The sequence below is a fragment of the Spermophilus citellus genome (genome assembly GCF_964194105.1).
Source record: "Spermophilus citellus genome assembly, chromosome: 3".
NCBI classification, from domain to species: domain Eukaryota; kingdom Metazoa; phylum Chordata; class Mammalia; order Rodentia; family Sciuridae; genus Spermophilus; species Spermophilus citellus.
In genome coordinates, this window is record NC_138184.1 from 6,396,733 (window position 1) to 6,421,718 (window position 24,986).

Genomic DNA, 24,986 nt, shown 5'->3' on the forward strand with positions numbered 1-24,986 from the left:
ATATCAAGGGAAGTCTGACTCAAGATCCCCATTTCTAAATGTCCCTCTACCATTGGTATCTCAGAAATATTATGCATTTGAAATAATTATCATAAAAAAGGAGCTTAACAATGAAAATATCATATTAATAATGACAACAATAATTTTTTTAGGTTTTACTGTCCACAAGGCATTTTAGACCTCAAAAACATAGGAATAGTAATAATCATACTTTTTTACTAAGAAAAAGATTATGCCATGGTAATTAACTCTCACAAATCTATAAAGTGTCAAGTTATGGAATAAAGGATTCTTGGATTTAAAAAAAAATCTATGTTTAATCACTGTCTTAGAGGTATGTAAATGAATAAGTATTAGTATCACCTGGAGCCGATCCTGAAATGTCTTTGAACAGTTTGGAATAAAAGTTGATGTTCGAGAATGAGTGATTGATTCAAAGATGGAAATTTCTTCTAACCTGAAGAAGTCAAGAAAATTGTACACATTTAAGTGGAAATGGTGGGTGACTTGGATGAGTGAGTCATAGTCATTGGTAGGACCCAACACACGATGAAGGATGCCCTAGGGTGATGTAGTAAGGAGAAAACTTTCCCTGAGGTGCCAGTTGGCGGTTCAATGAACACTGCATCTCCCTCTTTCTCCAGAAGATACACCAGCTTCATGGAAGCAGAAAACTGCACACAGGTGTCAAAATTCCTGCTCTTGGGCCTCTCAGATGATCCTGAACTGCAGCCAATGTTCTTTGGACTGTTCCTGTCCATGTGCCTGGTCACAGTGCTGGGGAACCTGCTCATCATCCTGGCCGTCAGCTCTGACCCCCACCTCCACACCCCCATGTACTTCTTCCTCTCCAACCTGTCCTTCAATGACATCTGCTTCATCTCCACCACGGTCCCCAAGATGCTGGTGAACATCCAGGCACAGAACAAGGACATCTCCTACATAGAGTGCCTGGCACAGGCATATTTTTTAAGTACTTTTGCTGGAATGGATAATTTCCTACTGACCATGATGGCCTATGACCGTTTTGTGGCCATCTGTCATCCATTGAGTTACACAGCCGTCATGAATCCCCGGTTCTGTGTCCTTCTGATCCTGCTATCTTGGTTCATCATTTTCTGGGTGTCTCTGATTGATATTCTACTGGTGAAGAGACTGAACTTCTCCACTAGCACTGAAATCCCACATTTCTTCTGTGGATTGGCTCAGCTCCTTAATGTGGCCACCTCTGATACCCTTATCAACAATATCTTTCTGTATGTGTCGACTGCCCTGTTAGGTATGTTTCCTATGACTGGGATCCTCTTCTCTTACTCTCAGATAGTCTCCTCCTTGATGAAGATGTCCTCCGTTGCTAGCAAATATAAAGCATTTTCTACCTGTGGTGTCGCGCCCCCTCGCCCACAAGGAAGACGCAACAACAGGAATCTTCTTTCAGCCGTTTATTCAGGTCCTTGTTATTCCTTCTTCTTCCCCTTGGATGTCCCTCCCAGCCTTAATAAAGCATCCCAAGCCCCAATGCGAAGCTGCTACGTGGAGCTTTCTCATAGGGTGTTAAAAAACCCTGTGCCAACTCTCCCAAATAAGGAGTTGTTTGTTACAGACCACAGTGGAGCCAGCGCCATCTTGTGATGGTGACCACAGTCCGCAGAAACGGCTCACCACAGTTCCCCCTTTTGTTTTCTAAGAACAACACAGGCGAGAGTAGAGGTCCTATCCCACTGTGCAGAAGTGGCTGTATAGTATGGCTCAGCCCCAAGGAGGCGCCTTCCCCAGATCCGAGGCCATATCAGCCGACGCCTTTTTCCGTGGGACGGGGCGTGGACGCGTCTAACCCGCATGCAATAGGACATGCTCTCCTTGAGGTCCACTTCAAGGATCACTCAAGTGCAGTGCTTTGCCTCGCATCCTGTATCGTGACGATGGTGGACGAAGGGGGATAGCTGAGGCTGAACTGTGGCTGTATAGAAATACAACGATAAACAAATTGGTAACACCCTAAAAGAAAGGCACGGGTCTTAAGGCGATAGAAAAGCACTAGTGTGGAAACCCATCTGCGTGCAATGGCAGTAAAGCCGGCAGAGTGTAAGGGCTTTCCAACACTAAGAGAATAACAAAGAAAGACATGTCGATCCCAGCGCAATGTTCATAAAACTTGGGGTGCAACGACCATGTCAAAGATTTACTGTTTAATCTGCGCAAGCCAGACTTGAGGTGAATTGCCATTACTCATACTAAGCCTTCAACCAGGAACCTTATCAGACCCAAGCAGGTCAGGACGTTCCCACATGACCGTTATTGGCTGAATATGAAAACAGACACCACAAATCTTACAAGGCCCTGTGAGCTGGCCTCCTTGACGTGCATAAAATTCAGGGCTGGATCCAAGCCCTGGGGGCCGGGGGGAAACCACTGCCAGCAGTTTTTTTCTTTTGTTTGTTGCACGTCAAAGGGAATCAAGTAGCCCCTGTCTTAGGTCGTTCACTGTCCTTACATTGCTTACCCGTCTTTGGGGAGGCCCCATTCCCCTGTCTTAGGTTGCAGTGTAAGCGTGAAAGTTGCCCGTCTCTGGGTACTACAAGATCAGCTCGTTGTTGCCAAGGCGTTTAATGGTATCTACTCAGCCAGTCATCATTAGGTCTCTAATTGGTTCCGGTTCAACAAGGCATAAAGTCAGAGGAGAGGAATAATAAAATAAAGAAGAAAGAGGGTGAAAGGAGGAAGGCATGAAGCAGGGATTATTGTAGAAAAATTATCTTTGAATTGGTCGGAGACAAACTTCAGCAAAATCATCCTTGGTTTGTAGGCGTTGATAATGAACCTGTATTGGCTTAGAAGTCAGAATGTTAATTTGATCTTTAATAAATTGTGTCACTCTCTTACCTAGGCAGGGGCCTACAGCAGCTATAAGGAGGAGACTGAAAAGCGGTCCCATTACAGTGGATATCAAAGGAGTTAACCATGGGGTATTTTTAAACCACTGTTCAAATCATCCTTGTTGTGCTTCAAACTCCTTTTGTCTTTTAGCCAATCTTTCCGTGACCTTTTCTATAGTTTCAGGATTACCCCAGTGTGATCTGCATAAGCATAACACTGTTCCTATAAAGCTATACATAGTTCTCCTTCCCTTACGAACAATAAATCTAGTCCCCTCCTATTTTGTAACACAACTTTTGAGAGGGAGGTGAGGGACTTTTCCAAGGCGGTAATTGATTTGGCCATGGCTGTTAAATCCTCATTCATAGCCATTTGTAGATTTAGTAATTGACCTCCCTGGACATAGGTGGCTGTCCCTGTTCCTATTCCGGTTGCTATTCTGCCTATGCCCAGTAGGAGGGCAATAGTCATAGTTATGGGTTCTCTGGGGAGCCGAGTATGTCCCTCAAGGTGTCCCAGGGTGTAGTCTGACCCATGATAAGATATCCTCGGCCATAATTGTATCAGCACACAGAAATCAGTAGTTGTATTTGGGACTGCCATGGAAACACAGGGAGTTAACCCAGTATTGTAAGCAAATTAGGACCCTTTGGGACCCCACAAATAATCAGATTGGGATTGATTTATAAGTCGGGTGATGTTGCAGAAATGTTGGCGTGAAAGCGGCACCTTTCCCAAGCAAACCCCTTGCCCCATGACCTCCGTGATAGTCAACTTATAGCTGGGCAGAGAATAACATTTAGGATCTGCAGTGGTATTAGAGGATAAATTAGACAGTATCGTTACCCCCTCATAATAGGGCGGCCTGGAGGTCAAGCATAGCCAGCAATCTTGGGTCCTGTTAGGATTAGTGGCATTGAGAGCGAAGAAGGCTCCTTGGACCAAATTAAGAAGGCGATCTCCAGTTCCAGGGTATATGGGCTCAGGGGCATAATCAAAGGTTTGATAGCCCATAGTTTTTGTTTGACCGCTGGGGGAAGGTTTTACTGTTGGGGCTATGGGCTGCTTGGGTCCAGATGGGGCCTTTTGGTCTCCGAGCACCTGATTAGGTCCTATTAGACTTCCAGTAGGCTGTTCTGTGGTCAATTTGAGCCGAAAAAGCAGGCCAGGATTGTACTGTCCGGGGGTGTAAATACTCAGCCCCCAGAGATATCCTTAAGTCCAATCTGGTTGTTGTCTTCCATTGGAAGTAAACTGAATAGTAATATTTGTTTGCCAGAAATGGGCATAGTCATTCCTAGGTGAATTCTTAAGTCAATACCCATTACTAGAGGTTTCACATCCCCAGGAGGCACAATAATAGGCCTTAGGTCCCTGGCAGCATCTATATATTTTCCCCTCCTTTATTTTTTGTAGATAAATTTTTAAATGTTGATGGGCTCGTTCCACAATAGCTTGTCCCTGGGGGTTATAAGGAATACCTGTTTTGTGTTCAATCTCCCATTGGGTGCAGAACCGTTGAATTGTTTGGCTTATATATGTGGGTCCATTGTCTGTTTTGAGACAACGTGGACTGCCCATGCAAGAGAAAGCTTTTAAGAGATGTCCAATAACATCTTTGGCCTTTTCTCCAGTGTGTAATGTAACAAAGATATAGCCAAAGTATGTATCAATAGAAACATGTACAAAAGACAGCTTACCAAAACTAGGGAAGTGGGTAACATCAGTTTGCCAGATATCATTGGGGTGTAAGCCTCTAGGGTTAACACCCAAACTGGGAAAATGAAGAAATGGAGCACATACTGGGCATAGGGAAACAATCTGTAAAGCCTGATCACGCGAGCATCCTGTGCGGAAGCGTAAGGATTGTGCATTTAGATGGAATTTAGCATGGAGTTGTGAGGCCTCATCATACTTGGTTATAGTGTATACTAGGCCCATATTATGAGTGGCGGCATCTGTTTTAGCATTACCTTCCGCCAGAGGCCCAGGAAGCTCCGAGTGTCCTCGGATATGTCCAATGAATAAAGGATCTCGTCTAGCCCAAACAAGGAGCTGAACCGTTTGTAATTGTTCCATGATAGTGGATTGCCTGCCAATATAAGGGGCTGTTTTAATAACTGAGGCTAACTTAGCAACATAGAGACTATCAGTATACACATTAAGTGGGATGGAATTGTATAGTTTAAGGGCCATAATTAGAGCCTCAACTTCTGATCTTTGGGCAGACAGTTTAGGAACAGGGTGTCGAATTACTTGAGATCCATCAAAAACAACAGCAAACCCCCCTTTTTGCTCCGTCTGTATAAACAGTTTGAGCTCCCGAAATAGGCTCTCTTTTAATAATTTTAGGAAAAATGATAGGACATCTCTTAAGGCCTTCTAGAAGTTTATGTCGGGGAAAGTGATTATCAATTTTACCTTTGAAAGTACAAAGAAAAAGACACCAAAGATCATGTTTCTGTTGCAATTTTAAAATCATATCTTGGGTATAAGGTTGAATGAGAATGTCAAGAGTCTTTTCAAATAGTGCATCACCCAAATATTTGGCTTTCCAGAGCAGATTTATCACCAGTTCATAAAAGGGAGTTATCACCCGAGAGTTAGAAGCAGGTAAATGGACCCAATAGATGGGACTAGTCTGTCAAAACACTCCAGTAGGAGTTAATTTTGATGGCAGGATTATAAGTGATAGGGGTATAGAATAATCTATCTGGGTAACCTGCATCTCTTGTAAGGCTGTTTCTATTAACCTGAGTGCCTTCAAGGCTTTTGGAGTAGGTTTTCGCAGGGAGGTGGGTGAGGGGCCTCCTCTCAAAAGGTCATACAGGGGTTTAAGTTAGTAGTTTAATATACTTAATGTTTAATCAACAATGTGAATTTATTTACCAAAATTAATCCCTATCTTAAACAGTAAGAATTGTTAGGCAACAAGGATCTTTCTGTAAAGAAATAAACTCACATTCCAATAGGTGTTTGTCATGTCAAAATATGGACAAAATTTTAGCTCACATTAGTATGGTTAAATTAGGAAAATAAACTGAAATATCTTTAAGTTAATTATAGTCAGTTTAGTATATGAAATTTTTTCTCTCTTTTTTGTTTAGATAACAATATAAAAATCTTTTTACTTAGGGAAATGAATAGAAAGACCTTATTTTACCCAAAGATGATTTCTTTCTTCTTCTTAGGATCCATGTGTACTTCTTCTTTGTTGGAACATCTTTTTCTTAAAAAAAAATATACTTTGGAACAATCTTTGAACACCTTAGGATCTATAAACAAATTATTATACTTTGATAAGAAATATCAATGAAAATATAGTTAAAACCCTTAGATATTTTGTAGAAATAATTATAATAATTTATCATCTTATGAGTTTAAATAGTAACTTTGAGAATTAGAAATTATTTGATTGTATTTTTACTTAAAAGCAAATTTATAGTAAACACATTTATCTCAAATATCTGTAACTGAAAAGGCAGAGTATCTGATAAATGTAAATATAAAACATAAATTATGGGTTTCCTGTTGAAGAAAAACAATTAGGCAAATATATATTAATTAATCAATTAGGCATGTGCTAATTAATTTATAGATTAACAAATATAGGTTATTTAAATATCTAAAAAATATATATTAAGAATAAGAACTTAACTTATAATTGTATTAACTTTATGTAACCACGTGGTCTTAAAATATTTGGATCCATTTTAATTTATTTTTAACTAGGAGTGCACTCTTCTATGTGACGTCACTAGATGTACTGAAATAAGATCCTTGAGTATACATTTTTATTTTTATGGTTAGCAATGAAAATAAGGATTTTTTGGTCATCACAGGAACCTTGTCGGCTTGTTCCTGTGGCGAATAAATGCATCCTCATAATCTCCAAAATTAAAAGTAAAATATAAAGAAGCATATCTGATATCTCAATAGAACATTATTTAGTAACACAACTACAGAGAAAAGTCAGGTTATTTAACTTAGAACTAGTTTAAATTTAGGACTGTAACATAGAAACACGTGGAATTAAATTTTGTCTGAAAAAGATATCTTTCTGAGCAGCTCCGGTAGAAATCTGAAACACAGCAAAGCAGGTTAGTGGCTGGAAGGCGGGACCAGAAGTCCTGTCTGAGTGACTGTGGAAGAACCAATCGGAAGCCCGCAAAAGTGTGGGAGGTGGGACCAGGAGGCTGCTCTTCCGGCCAGGCACCCCATGGTTACCATGGTGATGTAAACAACATGGAGTCCGCTGCCCGTTCTCGGGGCAAAAGTTCTCCAAGTTTTCCTAGCCGATTGCCTTTTGTATGATTTTGTCTGCATTTTCCCCCGCCTGGCCAAGATCTTACTGCGGTAGCAGCTTGTTCTGTCTTTGGACCGTCCCGTACACTCTGGCATACGGGGCCCGGGGTGGGCCCTTGTTCCCGTTTCCCGGCTGCAGTGGGCGTTCCTGAGTATCAAACTTGGAACGACACTCGCTGCTCCAGGCGTGCCTTCCCGATCCCGTCTATCCCCCTCGGGACAATTTCATTTAATATGTCCCTCTAGCTGATTGGCAGAGAAAGACTCAAAGAGAGTCAATGTAAAGGGATGACACAGCAACAAAACAGACACAGAAAGCAAAAATGAAGGCACACAGAAAACAAAAATGAAAGTACACAGTGCAGCTGCAATAAAATATGAGGCTCTCTCTTTCTTAGTAGAGGAGCTGATTCCGCTTTGGTCGCGGGTCCCGCTCTCCGGGACGATGGGGTCCCGCTCTCCGGGACGATGGGGTCCCACTCTCTGGGACGATGGGGTCTCGCTCTCCGAGACGATGGGGTCCCACTCTCTGGGACGATGGGGTCTCGCTCTCCGAGACGATGGGGTCCCACTCACCGGGACGATCTGGTGCACCACTCCTGACGACTGAGAGTCCTGGTTTTTCCCGGGTTTCGGCACCACTTGTCGCGCCCCCTCGCCCGCAAGGAAGACGCAACAACAGGAATCTTCTTTCAGCCGTTTATTCAGGTCCTTGTTATTCCTTCTTCTTCCCCTTGGATGTCCCTCCCAGCCTTAATAAAGCATCCCAAGCCCCAATGCGAAGCTGCTACGTGGAGCTTTCTCATAGGGTGTTAAAAAACCCTGTGCCAACTCTCCCAAATAAGGAGTTGTTTGTTACAGACCACAGTGGAGCCAGCGCCATCTTGTGATGGTGACCACAGTCCGCAGAAACGGCTCACCACACTGTGGGTCTCACCTCTGTGTGGTCTGCTTGTTCTATGGAACAGGGCTTGTGGAATACCTCACTTCTGCTGTGACCCATTCTTCTCTGAGAACCATGATGGCCTCAATGATGTACACTGTGGTCACCCCCATGCTGAACCCCTTCATCTACAGCCTGAGGAATAAGGATGTGAAGGGGGCCCTGGAGAAACTCCTCAGCAGAGCAGCCCCTTGTCCCTGATGGACCACTGACCTCTAGTTCTGAGGAACTAGAGTCTGTACCAGAAGGCAAATATGAACTTGAATATCTAGGCTCTTTTTTTCATCCCTAAAATACATGCTTAATTTCTTCTATTTGCTATGACTTCTCTTATGTATATTTTTGTATATATTTCCCCCCAACAACTCCCTTACTAACCTCTTTTCAGTTTTCTTCCTTATACATGGCTCATAAAGTTCCAAGATTGGTGAAATTTCTTATAGGCAATTTCTGAAATTTCCACTTTTATGGGAATGGTGAAATTAAATTGACCAAACTATCTTATGTACATATATGAATATATCACAGTGAATTTCAACTTTATATATATATATATATATATATATATATATATATATTTATATATATATATATATATACCATTGATTAAAAAATCTATAAAATACAAATTTATAAAATAAACAAGGAAGACCAGTAAAAGTAAAAGACAGTGAACAGGGAGAGGGAAGATGGAAGGAAAATAGGAAGTATTGGGAACCCCCCAAAATTAATGACAATATTATGTCTAAGTATAATGTAATAATAAGTGAAAATAAAAAAAAAATTAAAGACTTTCATATCAAGTGCTGTCATGGTTTTGTTAGAATTTATAGCTTGAATGTTGGTGCTCATCACTTGAACTTGAATCGTTATTCTGGTTTTCTCTGGAAGAAATTGAATGAAAACCATCAGAGTGCTTCCTGTATCTGTCCTGTGCTTGCTGATTTTCATATTTGATTTTACTTATTCTGAAAAGATTGCTTTGATGTATTTTCTCTCATTCACACAATTTCTGAAGGGAAGATACCCCTCAGGGGCATGAGAATGAGCCTATGCTGAGTGCAAGCCCCTGCCTTTGCTATCTTAGGTTTTGTAACAACAATGGTTGGATTTTGAGCATGAAGGCTGGAGTCTGCCTTTGAAAGCAGTGTGCTTCTAGGACTCATGGTGATATCAAGTGCTTTGGATGACCCCGACATGTTGCTCTGTTCCTTGTGATCCTTGCAGTGTTTCCTTTCAAAATCCTTCTTTCTTCCTCTCTTGTTTTCTTTTCTCCTCCATTCTCTCCTTCCCAACTTCCCTCCTTCCTCCTCTGGTTGTTTGGGTTAATGTTAACTATTTATCTTCTTTCTGTAACTGAGTAATTTTTCTCTTTACGTGTGCATCACTAGTTGCTTTTATATTAATCTTTTGTTGGTCTTTTAATTTCTACCATTTTGATATTGTGAACAGTAGTGCCTAAAAGGATATTTGTGAACATGGATTATTTGAGTATAGTCGTATGTTAAAATAATAAGCTTTGGGAGGTGACAGACGGTATATTTGATAGTGGTCCCATAAGATGAGGTCGTCTAGTGACATCCCAGCCATGTGAGTTTATGTAAGTGACCTGTGATTTTGCACAACAGTGAAACTGCCAAAAGATGCATTTCCTATGGTTCAACAGTGCACGGTTATGTGGCTGTCAGTTGCTTGGGTAATATATACATAGAAGTAAGACACTGGGTGGTAAGGCAATGGCATATTCAACTTTTTAAGGAATCATCAAACTGCTGTTTTGTTGTAGCTGGTGTGTTTCATATCTAATGTGTGAAGGTTCTGGTGTCTTTAGGTCATTGCCCAAACTTGTCATCTTCAATTTGATCTCAACCAAAGCTTCCTATTGGCTGTGAAGTGGTATCTCTTCCTGCTTTGGATTTGTGTTTCCTTATGACTAATCGAGCATCTTTTCAGGTACTTGTTGTCAGTTAATAAATCTTCTGTGGGTAAATGTCGTATCGGGTCTGTGCTCATTTCCTAATTTTGTAGATTATGTCATCATCGGGGTGTCCAGGTGGGGTCCAGGTTCTTGGTGTACCAAACAAAGAACTGAGCAAAATACACACAGGTAACAGGCAAAGTACAGACTTATTGAAGACAAAGGTGGAGGTGGCACTCTGGTAGGTAGAGTACAGTGGGCTGAGCAAGAGAGAGAGGCCAGAGGGCCTGATGTCTGGAAATTAGTGTCTCCTGCTCTCAGCTGTGAGGTGTTCTCTGCCTATACAGACCTGATTGAAGACCTTACCCCGTTTGCTCCCAATGGTTACCTATGGGACCTGATTAGAACATTGTCCAATTTCCCCCCATTGGTCATCTTAAAGTACTTGCAAAGTACTTTATTTTCCACCAAATGATCCTTCTTCTGCCTCCTTTCCTTGCTTTCTGGAATTCAGAACCTTTTCCAATAAGTCAGATTTACCCATTCCTCAAAGGTAGTACTTTCCGGAAAGTTTCCCTCTCTTCTCCACTCCCTCCCATGAATTCCAGGTCCTTATTAGATTTCCTGTTTCAATTAGTTTATTAGTAACTGCTCACCCAAGATCCATTATGCATGGGTCATTGTCCCTTTTGTGCTTGATGTGATTGGGTGTTTCTTCTGTAATCTACTTGTGCTTGCCGTCAGATGTGAGTTAATAACATCATTGAATAGTTTTGTATTTTGGTTGTTGTCATTGTCATTATCTGTTCACTTTAGTGGCCACCATATATATAATCACATCATCATTTCTATTTTTTTGGTACTCAGGCCAATTCAGTGCTCTGGAGAATACTGAATGATTGGAGTTGGAGTATGTACTCTTGCCATGTTTATGAGCTGACCACAAATATCTATAATATTGTATTGTAGCATTTTCTTTTTATTAGGGTTTTTCCAACAATCATTTTTTATTGAGTTAAGAAGTTATTGCTGGTTTCCTCATGTCTGAGGATACTCTGGCCTGGCTGCTAAAAATAGCATTAGCTGCTAAATCTTCTGAAGGACATTTTTCTACTGTGATTTTTGTTATGATTTCTCTTTATTGTCCTACTTCTTTTTTTGTGCTGTAACTGACATGCTGGTCTTAGTCTTTGTTACACATTCAAGGTTAGCATTTGTGGAACATCTACTAGGTGATAGGGACTCTGACAATCCCTGTAAAGAAATATGAGAGAAAACTGTCACAAACTCAGGTCTACAAATAAGTGTAAGTTTGTCAGTGTGAGAACAACATCAAGAAGACCCCAGGATCTGTTCTGTGGACCTCACACACTCGTCCCTGCTGAGCTCTCCATCATAATGGCCTCTCTTAACCCGAAGTAACTCTCCACCTGAAAGGACAGCCCCACCTTCTCTTCTCTCAGCCCAGGATTTCTCTTCCTTCCTTTCTTCCTCTAATTAACCACGACCCCTCCTGCCTCTCAGCCCAGCATCCCTATTTCAGAGAAGACTCTCCTTCCAACCTTTGATAGACTACACTGGTTTAAATTTACTTTTTATGTCTTGAGTTAATTCACATAGCCAGACTTTAATAACACTGTAAATCTTTATTTTTTAAAACATTTGTTTTTAGCTGTAGATGGACACATATCTTTATTTATTTTTATGTGGTGCTGAGGATGGAACCCAGTACCTCACACATGCAAGGTGGGCACTGTACCACTGAGCTACAGCCTCAGCCCCTGTAATTCTTTATTTTTAAGCCATCAATTTATCTTTTAATTTTTCCAGGATGATTGAACTATATAATGCTTAAATATTTGTAATCAAATCAATCAATTTTATATTTTGGCTATTATCTCTGGTGATATTAATACAAAACATCTCCACTCAAAAACATGGACACATGACCACACATACATCCTTATATTCAATTTTTCTTTCTTTTTTCTGGTACTGGGGTTTGACTCAAGGTGCTCTACCACTGAGCTACATCTCCAGCCCTTTTATGTATTGAAACAGGGTCACTAATTTGCCCAGGCTGGCTTGAATTTGTGCTGCTCCTGCCCCTCCCTTTGAGTAGCTCCTTATAGGCACGGGCCACCCGCAGCTGCAGCTCTGACTGCTATTGTGGTTGTTAACAGTTGTTTCCTTTCTGAGTGGTGCTGAGAATTGAGTCCAGCGTATGGAGCATGTTGGGTAGGTGCTTTGCTGATGAGCTACACCCCTAGACCACTCGGAAGAAATTTCACCTTACTCCAGCCATGACCTACCCCCCACTACCTGGGTCTACTTGGGGCAGGTTATGTGCTAGGGACTTTTCCCTATTTTGTAATTTGAAGTCTCCACTAAGGTTCAAACCTTCCTTCATCCATCAACTTCCTGAGCCCTTACCAGGTTAAGCTGCTTCTCTGCTGGGTTATGACCAAGAATGGAAAATCCAACACCCCTCCCTTGCCTGGTGCCCAGTGGAACCTCAGTCTGTCCTGGGGACTGAGAAGAATACAGTATCAGATAGAAATTTTCAGATGCAGACAACCAAGTGAGGAGAAGACACAGGTATGGAGCCCACAGGACTTGGAACAACTAAAGGTCTGGAGATACAGGCTCATTATTTCGATTATGGGACCTGGAGGGTCACTGCAGAAGCTGAAAGCTAGTAGTAATATTGATCCGTGTTATCATAATCTCTAAAGACTTCCGATATTAGTAGTAGAAGAAGAAGAGAACATGGATATCTATAAAAGTTTTGGGACTCTATCTCTACTCCAGAGATAGCTCATGCATACAATTCATACCACTCCTTTCTTTTATTTTTTTTCAAGTCTCATCTTTTTATTTTGTTTTTTATTGTGGCAAAATATACAGAGCCAAATATACCACCATTGAAACTACTTAGTTGCATTTGTCCGTTGGCATTAATTACATTCACATACTTGTGTAATCATGGCCATCGTCCATCTCCAAAAATGTTTCATCCTCTGGATTCACAGGTTTGTACACATTTTAAAAATGAATTTAGAAAGAAAGGACATTTTCCCTACCATAACTTGTGAATCTGAAATGATGCCTAAAATCTCCAGAGATTGTGAGCTGAGAAACATCACAGGAGCTGGTTCTGGGGACTTTGCATACATTCTCAGTCATTCCTTCCTAACTTTTCTCCCTTATACATGGTCCATAAAGGTCCAAGTTTATTTTTTAACAGGTATTCCTGAGATTTCCACCTTGACTTAAGATAGATCAGGCATGAGAAAAATATCCCTAAGATGAAAGAAAAAAAAATAAATGCAAATATAACACCAGCAAAATGCAGGACTATGTTTTGGTGACAGTGTCACAAAAGCAGACAAATGGGCTAACATTCACACAGCAGTGCATTATTCACAAGGGTGAAAAGATGTAAGTCACTCCAATGTCCATGAATGGATATACAGATAAACTCCAACATACCAAACTACAATAGACTATTTCAGCCATAGAGAGGAGCAAGTGGATCTTTACCAACAAACCAGCCAAAAGACAGGAGGGAAAAAAAGAAGGAAGGAATAAATGAAGGAGAAAAGGAAGGAAAGAATAAATGGAAATAAGGAACGTTCATAAAATAACATAAAAAATCAGAGTTACCGAAGGCATCTTATCAGTAAGAATCATATGAACAAACCCACATTAAAAATTAGATTTAAAATTTCAGGTTGAAAATTGAAGCATTGCTCTAATTAACAGTATGATACCAGAGTCAGTGAGGGCTCTGTGTCAGGTCCAGTATTTTGTCCAACCCAGTCTTCCTTTGGAAAATGTATGAATGAGAGCGAATGTCTCAAAGTGTTTTCAAAATTAAATAAGGTCATACAGATAAAGTGACCAGCACAGTCATGATATGATGAGCACTTTGCTTTGATGATTTGTACCTTTTTTTGCTCCAGAGAAAGTAAAACAAAATACAAAACAATAAATTAAGTGAAAGAACATGAACATTCTACCAACAATTTTTTAGGAAACCATGCCAACATGTGATAGACTTAAGTCAAGTTGGAAATCTCAGAAGTACCTGTGAGAAACCTTTAAAAACTTGGACCTTTATGGACCATGCATGAGGGGAAAAAGTTAGGAAAGAATTACTGAGTGTGTATGCAAAGCCGTAGGTGGTTTAAGGATAGAAGACATCAAGTACATCTCTGGGGAGAAAAAGAACCAAGATCTAAAATCCACAGTATTTGTTTTGGGGGAACCCAACGCTCAGCTCTGAGCTGAGTGATCCATCAGGAACAAGACACTGCTCTTTCTACGAGTTTCCGAAGGGCCCCCTTCATATCCTTGTTCCTCAGACTATAGATGAAAGGGTTCAGCATGGGGGTGACCACAGAGTACATCACTGAGGTGATCATGGTTCTCTGGGAAGAATGGGCCACCGCAGAACTGAGGTAAACCCCAAGCGCTGTTCCATAGAACAAGGCGACCACACAGAGGTGGGACCCACAGGTGGAGAATGCCTTAGACTTGCCCACAGAGGAGGACATCTTCAGTAAGGAGGAGATAATCCGAAAATAAGAGAAGAGGATCCCGGTGACAGGGAACACACCCAGCAGAGTGGTTGCCATGTAAAGAAAGACTTTATTGATGAGGGTGTCAGAGCTGGCCACCCTGAGAAGCTGAGTCACTTCACAGAAGAAATGTGGGATTTCAGTGCCTGTGGAGAAGGCCAGTCGATTCAACAGCAGAACATGAATCAGAGAGAACCAGAACATGATGATCCAAGACATCAGAACCAGGAGGACACAGAACCAGGGGTTCATGATGACTGCGTAGTTCAAGGGGTGGCAGATGGCCACAAAGCGGTCATAGGCCATTACAGTCAGTAGGAAATTATCCATTCCAATAAAGGTATTAAAAAAATATGCCTGAGTAAGGCACTCTATGTAGGAAATGTCATTTTTGTCCTGTGCCTGGAAGTTCACTTTGGGGACTGTGGTGGAGATGAAGCAGATATCAATGAAGGACAGGTTGGAGAGGAAGAAGTACATGGGGGTGTGGAGGCGGGAGTCAGAGGAGATGGTCAGGATGATGAGCAGGTTCCCAAGCACTGTGACCAGGTACATGGACAGGAACAGTCCAAAGAGGATGGGTTGCAATTCAGGATCCTCTGAGAGGCCCAGGAGGAAGAATTGGGACAGGCCTGTATGGTTTTTTGTTTCCATAGAGCCGGTGTATCTTCTGGAGAAAGAGAAAAGCAAGTTCAACGAACAGTCAACTGAAACCTCAGTTAGCTCTCACTTTATAATATCATCCTAGGGTGTTGGCCTTCATTCTTTATTTATTTCTGTCAGTGATTGTGATTTATTCAGTTAAGGGGCACCCATTTCTCTTTCAAAGCATATAATCATTCTGCTTTACTTTCTTTCTTTTTTTTTTTTGGTACTGGGGATAGAATGCAGGGGTGCTCCACAACTGATCAACATCCTCATCCCTTTTTTAAAAATTTATTTATTATTTTGAAATAGGGTATCCCTAAGTTGCTCATGGCCTTGCTAAATTGCTGAGACTGTGGTCATTGCTATTTCCTTATTTGTTAGATTTTAAATGCCCTGGTGCTGAGTAGGAGTCTGAGTAAATGAGAGTTGTCATTATTATTACCACTGTTATTTAAGAACTCCTTTAAGATATTTTGAACATATAAATATCTCAATGTGATGTGATTTAGAAATGGGATTGATTCCTGAGTCCAGAGTTTCTAGAATAGAGATTTGCCCCTCATTGCACTATCTTTGTGACCTTGAAGGTGTTATTTAAGGTCACAGTACCACTCTTAACAGCAGGAGCAGTGAGCATTCACTGCATGGGAGGATTGAAATGTGAAATTAAATGAGATGATGTGATTTTCTACTGTGACCCTGGTGATACACCCAGGGTATTTAATAAATTTGGTTTTCCATATTGGGTAGGACAGCCTACTCAGAAGCCTGGATGTTGAACCGAGAGAGGAAGACTGGGTCACTGTTAATAAGAGGACTTAGGAACAAAAACCATTTTTGGAGGAGAGAGAAGGATCTATGTTGGTTCTGTCAGTTGGTGAGCTTGGTGCAGGAAGGGCTGTGAGGAGCCATGTGATGAAGACAGGGCGATGGCAAGGAGGGACAGAGTGTGTGGGGCCCACAGTGGGGCTTCCCGTGCTCGTCCTTCATGACCTCACACCAGTGAACTCATGTTGATTGGTGAGTCTGAGACTGTGAGAGTTTTGTCTCATCATTTGTCTTTCCAGTGACATACACAGTGACTGTCACATGGCAGGTGTTGAACAAATGCAATCTTGGAAGTACAATAAATATGGAGAGTAGAATGTTTTCTATAACACAAAAGATAAAGTGTCCAACTAATCATCTGCCTGGATATGGGCACAAAATTGGAGAGTAATGGTGAAGTTAAAGGCAGGCATCCAAATCTATTTTTTCTAGGTTTTTAAAATAGCTCATTTTTTAATTTAATATTTTTTAAGTTAATATGTGCATTACAGGAAAAATAAAAACACAAGCCAAAGAACAAAGTCATCCAGTCACAAGCACTTTACTTGGATCTGTCCCTCTAGGTTGTGCACATACATACTCAATATCCCATTTTGTGTGATTGAGATCGTAGTGTATCATGTTTTCCCACACATCTCGAATTCAAAATCTCCAAGCTATGTGAGTGTTTTTGATAACCAAGAATACACTACACCATCTCAATCTGTTTATCCTTTCTTGAGGACAAAAATTTCACTGAAGACAGAAAAGGCAGCAGGCAGAGTTAGAACGAAAACAATGCATTTTCTGAATGATCAATTTTAAATGAGACAGAGCAACAGAATACACCAAGCTTATTTCATTAGTAGATTTCTGCTACTAAAATATTAGCAAGAATGGATGTCCCCAGTGACTTAAAGTATTCATATAGGACAGCCAGAAGATGCACACCCACCAGTGGCTCACATCAAAATGTAAATCATTGCATGCTTCCTGGTGCCCCTCTGCTGCCAGCCTGATGAGCACCTGGCACACACTGCCCAGAGCTAAAATAATTCCACATCCAAGATGCATCTTTTCTATCAATTATAACAAAAATATATTCACAAATTGTCCAATTCACTAGCTCTAATTTTTATGATTCATTGTCACCTCAGGACATCTAGATAGCATAGATGTTGTGAAATAAAGCATTAACTTTGTGCACAATAAACACAAGTACTTTACCAAAAATGCTCACACAGATCTATGGTTATAATCTAAACCTGTATTCCAGATGTGGAGATACTAGCAAAGAGCACTTCCCCTCACCCTTCCTCTTCTCCCTCTTCGCCATTCCAGTGACTATATTCAGGACTACGCCTAGTTCCAAGAGCTGGATTAACAAAGGTAATTCCCAGAAGACAGTTCTTCCTAAAATTTAAGAAAAGAACATTTATTTAGGGATTATTTTGCTACTTCTAACAAATTTTGGGCATCAGGATTTATCCTTTAATGCCTAGCAATATTAACCAAAATGCACATGGAACAATGGCTAGATGACCTGAACTAATCTAAGGGGCACAGGATGCTTCTCTATGCATACTTCTCCTTCCCCCACCCACCACCTAGAGAACCTTCAGCACACTCTCCAAGACATCAAGTTCAACAATTCCATTCCTCTAAATGGCAAAGCATGCCTTTGTAGTAACGAAAAATACTTAAAGGACATTACTTTAGCCTTCTACTTTTACCATGTGTTGTTCACTTTTAAACATCTAAAAATACTGGATGTTTCCAACAAGGACTTAAAATTTCAACTATACATACAGTATCACTGAATAAACTGCAAAACTTACTAAATGAAGGCTATACTTTGAAGCCAACCCCCCCCCCCTTTTTTAAAGGCTAGAATTGGATAGTGTCTTCCAAACAGGAATATTCTGGCCTAGAACCCTTCCTCTTCTAGTTTCTTATTGACCCAGGGGTCAAATATATTTTAAAACAAAAATACAGAATGAACAAACAATCCTAATTCTGGCAATGGAAGTCAGTTTAAGAAAAACATATTTGTTAATATAATTAATTGCTGAACTAGGTCTTTGAAGTGAAATCTTAACAGAACACAATGAATAAAATTCATTTGAGAAAATTTAACAGTCATTACTATGAGTGGCAGCCAGGGCTGAGACTGTTGGTAAAGGAAGAAACTAAGAATAATTCCTTCACCCAGTAAAGAATGGTTATTGTCAAACCGCATCCACCAAGACAGGCTACATTTGAAAATTCATGAACAGACCAAGGCATTCTCTTCCAACTTCTACTACTTGATATTTCCCTGAACACTTAATAATGTTGATAATCAGAGAAAAGGAAATTGGACTGACTGTTGAGTGTCAGAAAATATCACATGGGGGATCTTAAGGTGAAACCAAGGCTATCGCATCACAGAACTAATAAGAGCTCTCAGTAAGTCAAAGATGCCAGTAATAAAGGTTAGGAAAAACGAAATCAAATTTAGAGAAAAACAGATAATCCCCCAGGCAATTTAGATCTTCGGTGGGTGAATCATTAACACATAAATACCTGGATGCGGGGAAATCTGTCAGCAGCCTGCAATTTATAGACAAGAGTGCAGAAGAGCAGGAGAGTCTCCAGAAAAAAAAACTTTCAGGAGAAAAGTTCTAGATTCCCAAGATCAGTAGATAGGGAAACGGAGAAACAGATGGAGGAGACAGGTCTCCATGGAAACTGAAGTGCCTTCAAAGCACAAGGACTTCACAGACTACAGAAATTTGATATAGTCCTATTCTCATTTCAGAGATAAAACATGATACCCACATTCTCTGCATTTTCATCTCACTGTTCCAGCCTGAGTGGAGCACACCAACTGTCTCCAGTCATGTTGCTGCAGTTTCCTCTTCCCAATGTCTGTCTGCAGGAAGCACCCTGGGCTGTCGCTGAGGCTGAGATCACAGAAGTGCAGGTGGGAACCCCAGGAGCATTATTAAATTTTCTGCCATCTTGGAGTTCAAATTCTCAGCGCTCCTCATTAAATAAATTGTTTTATTTTCTTTCATACTCTCCACACTATTCAGCTCTTTTGGGGTACAAAGAAAATGGCGGAGTGGAAAAGTCTCAGCCAGTTTTTTATTTGTGGAGTCGGCGGCAGGGGAACATATTTCCTTCAAGAGAAAAATCCCATTTTTTTAAAACTTTGGTTTGATTTATAAATCATAAGCTGTCCCCTATGGAAAGGCTAATTTCTTTAAGGAACCGGTCTCAGGAAATAGCTCCTGTCACATGACTCCATTTGACCATCTTTGGGGATCGTAGACATTATTTCACAATGTCATGGAAGAAAAGAAGTCCCTTCTTTTTAGTTTTCTTTACCATTTTTAATATTCAAATTTATTTGTCCATTTATTTGTTTACTTAAGTTGGCATATAAAATTGTACACACACATATTTAATGTGATATTTGGAAATATTTTGTGTCATGCATCAGTTGGATCTAAAACAACTTTTGCATCATCTCATTAGTTAACGTTGTGGTGAGAATACTTAACATTTTTCAATAATACACTGTATCATCACTAACTATAGTCACCATGCTGTGCAGTAAATCTCTTGAAATTATTTCTCAAATCTAAATGTGTTTGTGTAATGATGACCAACATTTTCCCAGCACATCCCCAAAGCACCAGCCTGTGGTAACTACTGCTCTGCTCTGTCTAAATCAACTTCTTTTTTTTTTATTTGTCAAATGCATTTATTTTTTTTATTGGTTGTTCAAAACATTACATAGTTCTTGATATATCATATTTCACACTTTGATTCAAGTGGGTTATGAACTCCCATTTTTACCCCATATACAGATTGCAGAGTCACATCAGTTACACTTCCACTGATTTACATATTGACATACTCATGTCTGTTGTATTCTGCTGCCTTTCCTATCCTCTACTATCCCCCCTCCCCTCCCCTCCCCTCCCCTCCCCTCCCCTCTTCTCTCTCTACCCCCTCTACTGTAATTCATTTCTCCCCCTTGTATTATTTTTCCCTTTCCCCTCACTTCCTCTTGTATGTAATTTTGTATAACCCTAAGGGTCTCCTTCCATTTCCAAGCAATTTCCCTTCTCTCTCCCTGTCCCTCCCACCTCTCATCCCTGTTTAATGTTAGTCATCTTCTCATGCTCTTCTTCCCTACTCTGTTCTTAGTTACTCTCCTTATATCAAAGAAGACATTTGGCATTTGTTTTTAAGGGATTGGCTAGCTTCACTTAGTATAATCTGCTCTAATGCCATCCATTTCCCTCCAAATTCTATGATTTTGTCATTTTTTAATGCAGAGTAAAACTCCATTGTGTATAAATGCCACATTTTTTTTATCCATTCGTCTATTGAAGGGCATCTAGGTTGCTTCCACAGTCTTGCTATTGTGAATTGTGCTGCTATGAACATCGATGTAGCAGTGTCCCTGTAGCATGCTGTTTTTAGGTCTTTAGGGAATAGACCCAGAAGGGGAATAGCTGGATCAAATGGTGGTTCCATTCCCAGCTTTCCAAGAAATCTCCATACTGCTTTCCAAATTGGTTGCACCAATTTGCAGTCCCACCGACAATGTACAAGTGTACCCTTTTCCCCACATCCTCTCCAGCACTTGTTGTTGTTTGACTTCATAATGGCTGCCAATCTTACTGGAGTGAGATGATATCTTAGGGTGGTTTTGATTTGCATTTCTCTGACTGCTAGCGATGGTGAGCATTTTTTCATGTACTTGTTGATTGATTGTATGTCCTCCTCTGAGAAGTGTCTGTTTAGGTCCTTGGCCCATTTGTTGATTGGGTTATTTGTTATCTTATTTTCTAATTTTTTGAGTTCTTTATATACTCTGGATATTAGGGCTCTATCTGAAGTGTGAGAACTAAAGATTTGTTCCCATGATGTAGGCTCCCTATTTACCTCTCTTATTGTTTCTTTTGCTGAGAAAAAACTTTTTAGTTTGAGCAAGTCCCATTTGTTGATTCTAGATATTAATTCTTGTGCTATGGGTGTCCTATTGAGGAATTTGGAACCCGACCCCACAGTATGTAGGTCGTAGCCAACTTTTTCTTCTATCAGATGCCTTGCCTCTGGTTTGACATCAAGCTCCTTGATCCATTTTGAGTTAACTTTTGTGCATGGCGAGAGAAAAGGATTCAGTTTCATTTTGTTGCATATGGATTTCCAGTTTTCCCAGCACCATTTGTTGAAGATGCTATCCTTCCTCCATTGCATGCTTTTAGCCCCTTTATCAAATATAAGAAAGTTGTAGTTTTGTGGGTTGGTTTCTGTGTCCTCTATTCTGTACCATTGGTCCACCTGCCTGTTTTGGTACCAATACCATGCTGTTTTTGTTACTATTGCTCTGTAGTATAGTTTGAAGTCTGGTATCGCTATACCACCTGATTCACACTTCCTGCTTAGCATTGTTTTTGCTATTCTGGGTCTCTTATTTTTCCATATGAATTTCATGATTGCTTTCTCTATTTCTACAAGAAATGCCATTGGAATTTTGATTTCGAAACAAAAGAAACAATTGAAAAAATTGATAAAACTAAAAGTTGGTTCTTTGAAAAAATAAATAAAATCAACAGACCCTTAGCCATGCTAACGAAGAGAAGAAGAGAGAGAACTCAAATTACTAGCATACAGGATGAAAAAGGCAATATCACAACAGACACTTCAGAAATACAGAAGATACTCAGAAATTATTTTGAATCCTTATACTCCAATAAAATAGAAGATAGTGAAGGCATAGATAAATTTCTTAAGTCATATGATCTGCCCAGATTGAGACAGGAGGATATAGACAACCTAAACAGACCAATATCAATTGAGGAAATAGAAGAAACCATCAAAAGATTACCAACTAAGAAAAGCCCAGGACCGGATGAGTATACAGCAGAGTTCTACAAAACCTTTAAAGAGGAACTAATACCAATACTTTTCAAGCTATTTCAGGAAATAGAAAAAGAGGGAGAACTTCCAAATACATTCTACGAGGCCAACATCACCCTGATTCCTAAATCAACTTCTTAAGATCCAACAAATAAACGGGATCCTGTGCTATTTGTTTTTTCATGCTGAGCTTCAGTTAACATAGTGTCTTTCAAGGTCGTCAGTGACAGGATCTCCTCTTTTTATGCCATGTGGTATTCACTGTGTTTGTACCATGCAGTCAACTATCCCTGCCTCGTCTCATGCCTCGTCTCATCATTGCTTTTTCCCTCTAGTAGAGCCTGGCATAAGTTCTGATCTGACGGTGATTCTCGATTGATTGGCAAGATCTAGGGGAAATTACATTACCTTCCATCGCAATTTCTTAATCAGTAACAACAAGCATTGTATCCAAGGTTTTAATTTGTGCGGAAGAAGGTACATAAAGCCCTTCATACAGTGAAACTAGCCTATACCACTTGTTAGCCCACTATGATTAGTGACTTCCCATTTTTCCTGTGCTTCTCTCTGCTCACTTTGAGCCAAGCCTGCGCACAGCTCCTGTCTGGGCATGCGCACCAGCACTACGGCCGCACCCTCTCCTAAGTCAATCATTGGGTGAGGGAAAGGGGGAAAGTAGACTCGCTTCCACCCGCTGTGTATAATTATGTGGTTAAAACAGCCTAAGGAACAGGTTAAAAGGAGTAGAAAGCCCCGCGTTCTCCTTGCCAGAACTGCAGCACCTTCCAACTCGGGCCTGGCAAAACCAGAGCCTCTCAGGCCCGCCCCGGCTCTACGCTGGAAGGTGAGCCTGGCCATCCGCAGCTAACAGGGGCGGGAGCACACCGCCTAGCCGGCTTTTCATTGGCCCAGAGTCACAAAGGCCAGAGGCTTCCCCTCTTTCCTGTCGCTGAGTGGTTGAGGCCAAAAATCAACTCCTATGATCATTGGCTGAACCGGCTGTCAGTCGGTTTGCGTCTGGGGTCGGACCTATAAGAGCAGGTGGAACCCTAATGACGTGAGTTCCCTTAGGCGGGAGGAGACCGGTGGCCTCCAAGAGGCCGGCTCTGAGAGAGCTGGAACATCCAGGCCTGTTCTAGGACCTAGGTTGGGTGGGAAGCCTCCCGGCTTCCACCATGGGGCACTGGGCCTAGGTGCTTGCGGAAAAACAGGGAGGCCTGGTAGTGCAGGGAAGGGGCCCACACTGCGCATGCCCGGAGCTGCAGCCTAAAGCCTCTTTGCTGCCATGGCCATTAAATTATTATTTTTTAAAATAATTCAAATTAAAGGAGATGAAAGCCCCCAGCTGATCTCCCAGCCCCAAGTAGATATAGCTGGGAGGCCTGAATCCCACTTCTGCACATTCCCCCACGTGGCAACAGCAGAGAGAAGTAAGGTAACTGTTGAGTTCCTGTGAGGGACCTGGGCAGAGGTTATGAAAGACCCCCGAAGAGAGGGTACTTTCCGTCTGGGGAGACCCGTTCCCAAGGATCAGCGAGACCACGGTGTTCGGATGCAAACAGCAAGAGGTTTATTCAGGCACTCGGGTACCCGGGGCGACAAGCTGCATGAGACTTGCGCGCCCCCAGTACATTCAGAGGGGTTTATATAGGACTTGTGAGCAGAAGCATGAGTACAGAAGCAAGATGCGTAGTTACAGGGTCTCTATTGGAGGATTTGAGTGGGGAGGGGGCCAAGGTTATTTCCCATATTTTTCACGTCTTGGAAATCAGATAAAGCTGTTGACCAGTTTCTGTTTTCTTCCTGCACTCTTTGTTTCCCCCCAGATGTCAGCCTGTTGGACATCCTGTTTTTGTAACGACCCTGAGCAAGCCCAACTGCTGAACTTGCTGAACTTGCACGTCCTGTTGCCCCACTGACCTCCTTTTGTAAAACTACTATATTTCTTAAGCCTTGCTTCATCCGGCGTTACAAAGCTAGTGCTACAAAGCTAGTGCTATAAGCTGGGCTGGGGTCTTTCAGTTACTCCCACACACTTTTAGAATACACATTGCTGACAAGACTGGAGTAGTAACCAGGAGAGTGGAGAGAAATAAAGACTTTCCAAGATACACATAAAGGAAAAGTGGATGTCCACATGTAGAAGATTGAAGCCAGATCCCTACTGCTCACCCTGTACAAAAATCTACTTGAAATGGATCAAAGAAATTAATGTGTGAACTGACAATTTGAAAATATTAGAGGAAAATAGGCAAAACAGTTCAAGATATAGACACAAGCAATGATTTCCAGAATAGGACTCCAGGGGCTCAGGAAATAAAAGGCAGAGTTGAAAAAATCAGATTAGATCAAAATAAAAACCTTTTGCACAGCAAGGAAACATCATGATGATGGTCCTACAGAAAGGACCAAAATCTTTGCTAGCTGATCATCTGACAGAGGGTTAATATTCAAAATGTGTACAGAACTTGAAAAACAATACCAAAAGAATAAATAATCCAATTAAAAAGGGGAAATGATCTGAAAAATGCTTCTCAAGAAAAGTGCAAATGGCCAATAAATATATGAAAAAAATGCTCAGCATGTTTCTCTCTATGAGAAATCAAATCAAAATTGGCTTTGAGATTCTATCTCACCCAAGTCAGAATGGGATTTATTAATACAAAAATGAAAACAAAACTGCAAATGTTGGTGAGGATGTGGGGAAACAGGAACCCTGGTAGTCTGTCGATGGGAATGTAAATTAGTACAACCACTATAGAAAACAGTATGGAGGTTCCCCAAGAGACTACCATGGGATTCAGCTAACCCACTCCTGCATTTTGACCCAAAGAAAAGGAAGTCGGCACACAAAAAAGAGATACATGCTGTGCTAATCAGCTTTTCATTCCTATGACAAAATACCTGAACAACTTAAAGGAAGATAAATTTATTTCAGATCATGGTTTCAGTCCATGGTTGTTAGTTTCCATTGCTTTGGGCC

The 24,986-nt window shown here is 41.0% G+C and overlaps 1 protein-coding gene and 1 pseudogene across 2 annotated transcripts in view; one reads left to right on the forward strand and one right to left on the reverse strand.

Annotated features, from left to right (window-relative positions):
• LOC308645778 (olfactory receptor 7D4-like) overlaps positions 1–15,280 on the reverse strand; it is an 89,900-nt pseudogene extending 74,620 nt beyond the window's left edge. The window contains exon 1 of the transcript in view: positions 15,105–15,280. The product of the transcript in view is annotated as an olfactory receptor 7D4-like (transcript). The remainder of the gene's footprint in view (positions 1–15,104) is intronic.
• On the forward strand, positions 616–8,326 carry LOC308645905 (olfactory receptor 7D4-like; the record flags this gene model as incomplete). Its single annotated transcript, XM_081288358.1, has 2 exons — positions 616–1,384; positions 8,085–8,326. 2 exons carry the CDS (start codon positions 616–618, stop codon positions 8,324–8,326), a joined length of 1,011 nt encoding a protein of 336 aa, XP_081144484.1.
• Positions 15,281–24,986: the final 9,706 nt, after the last annotated feature.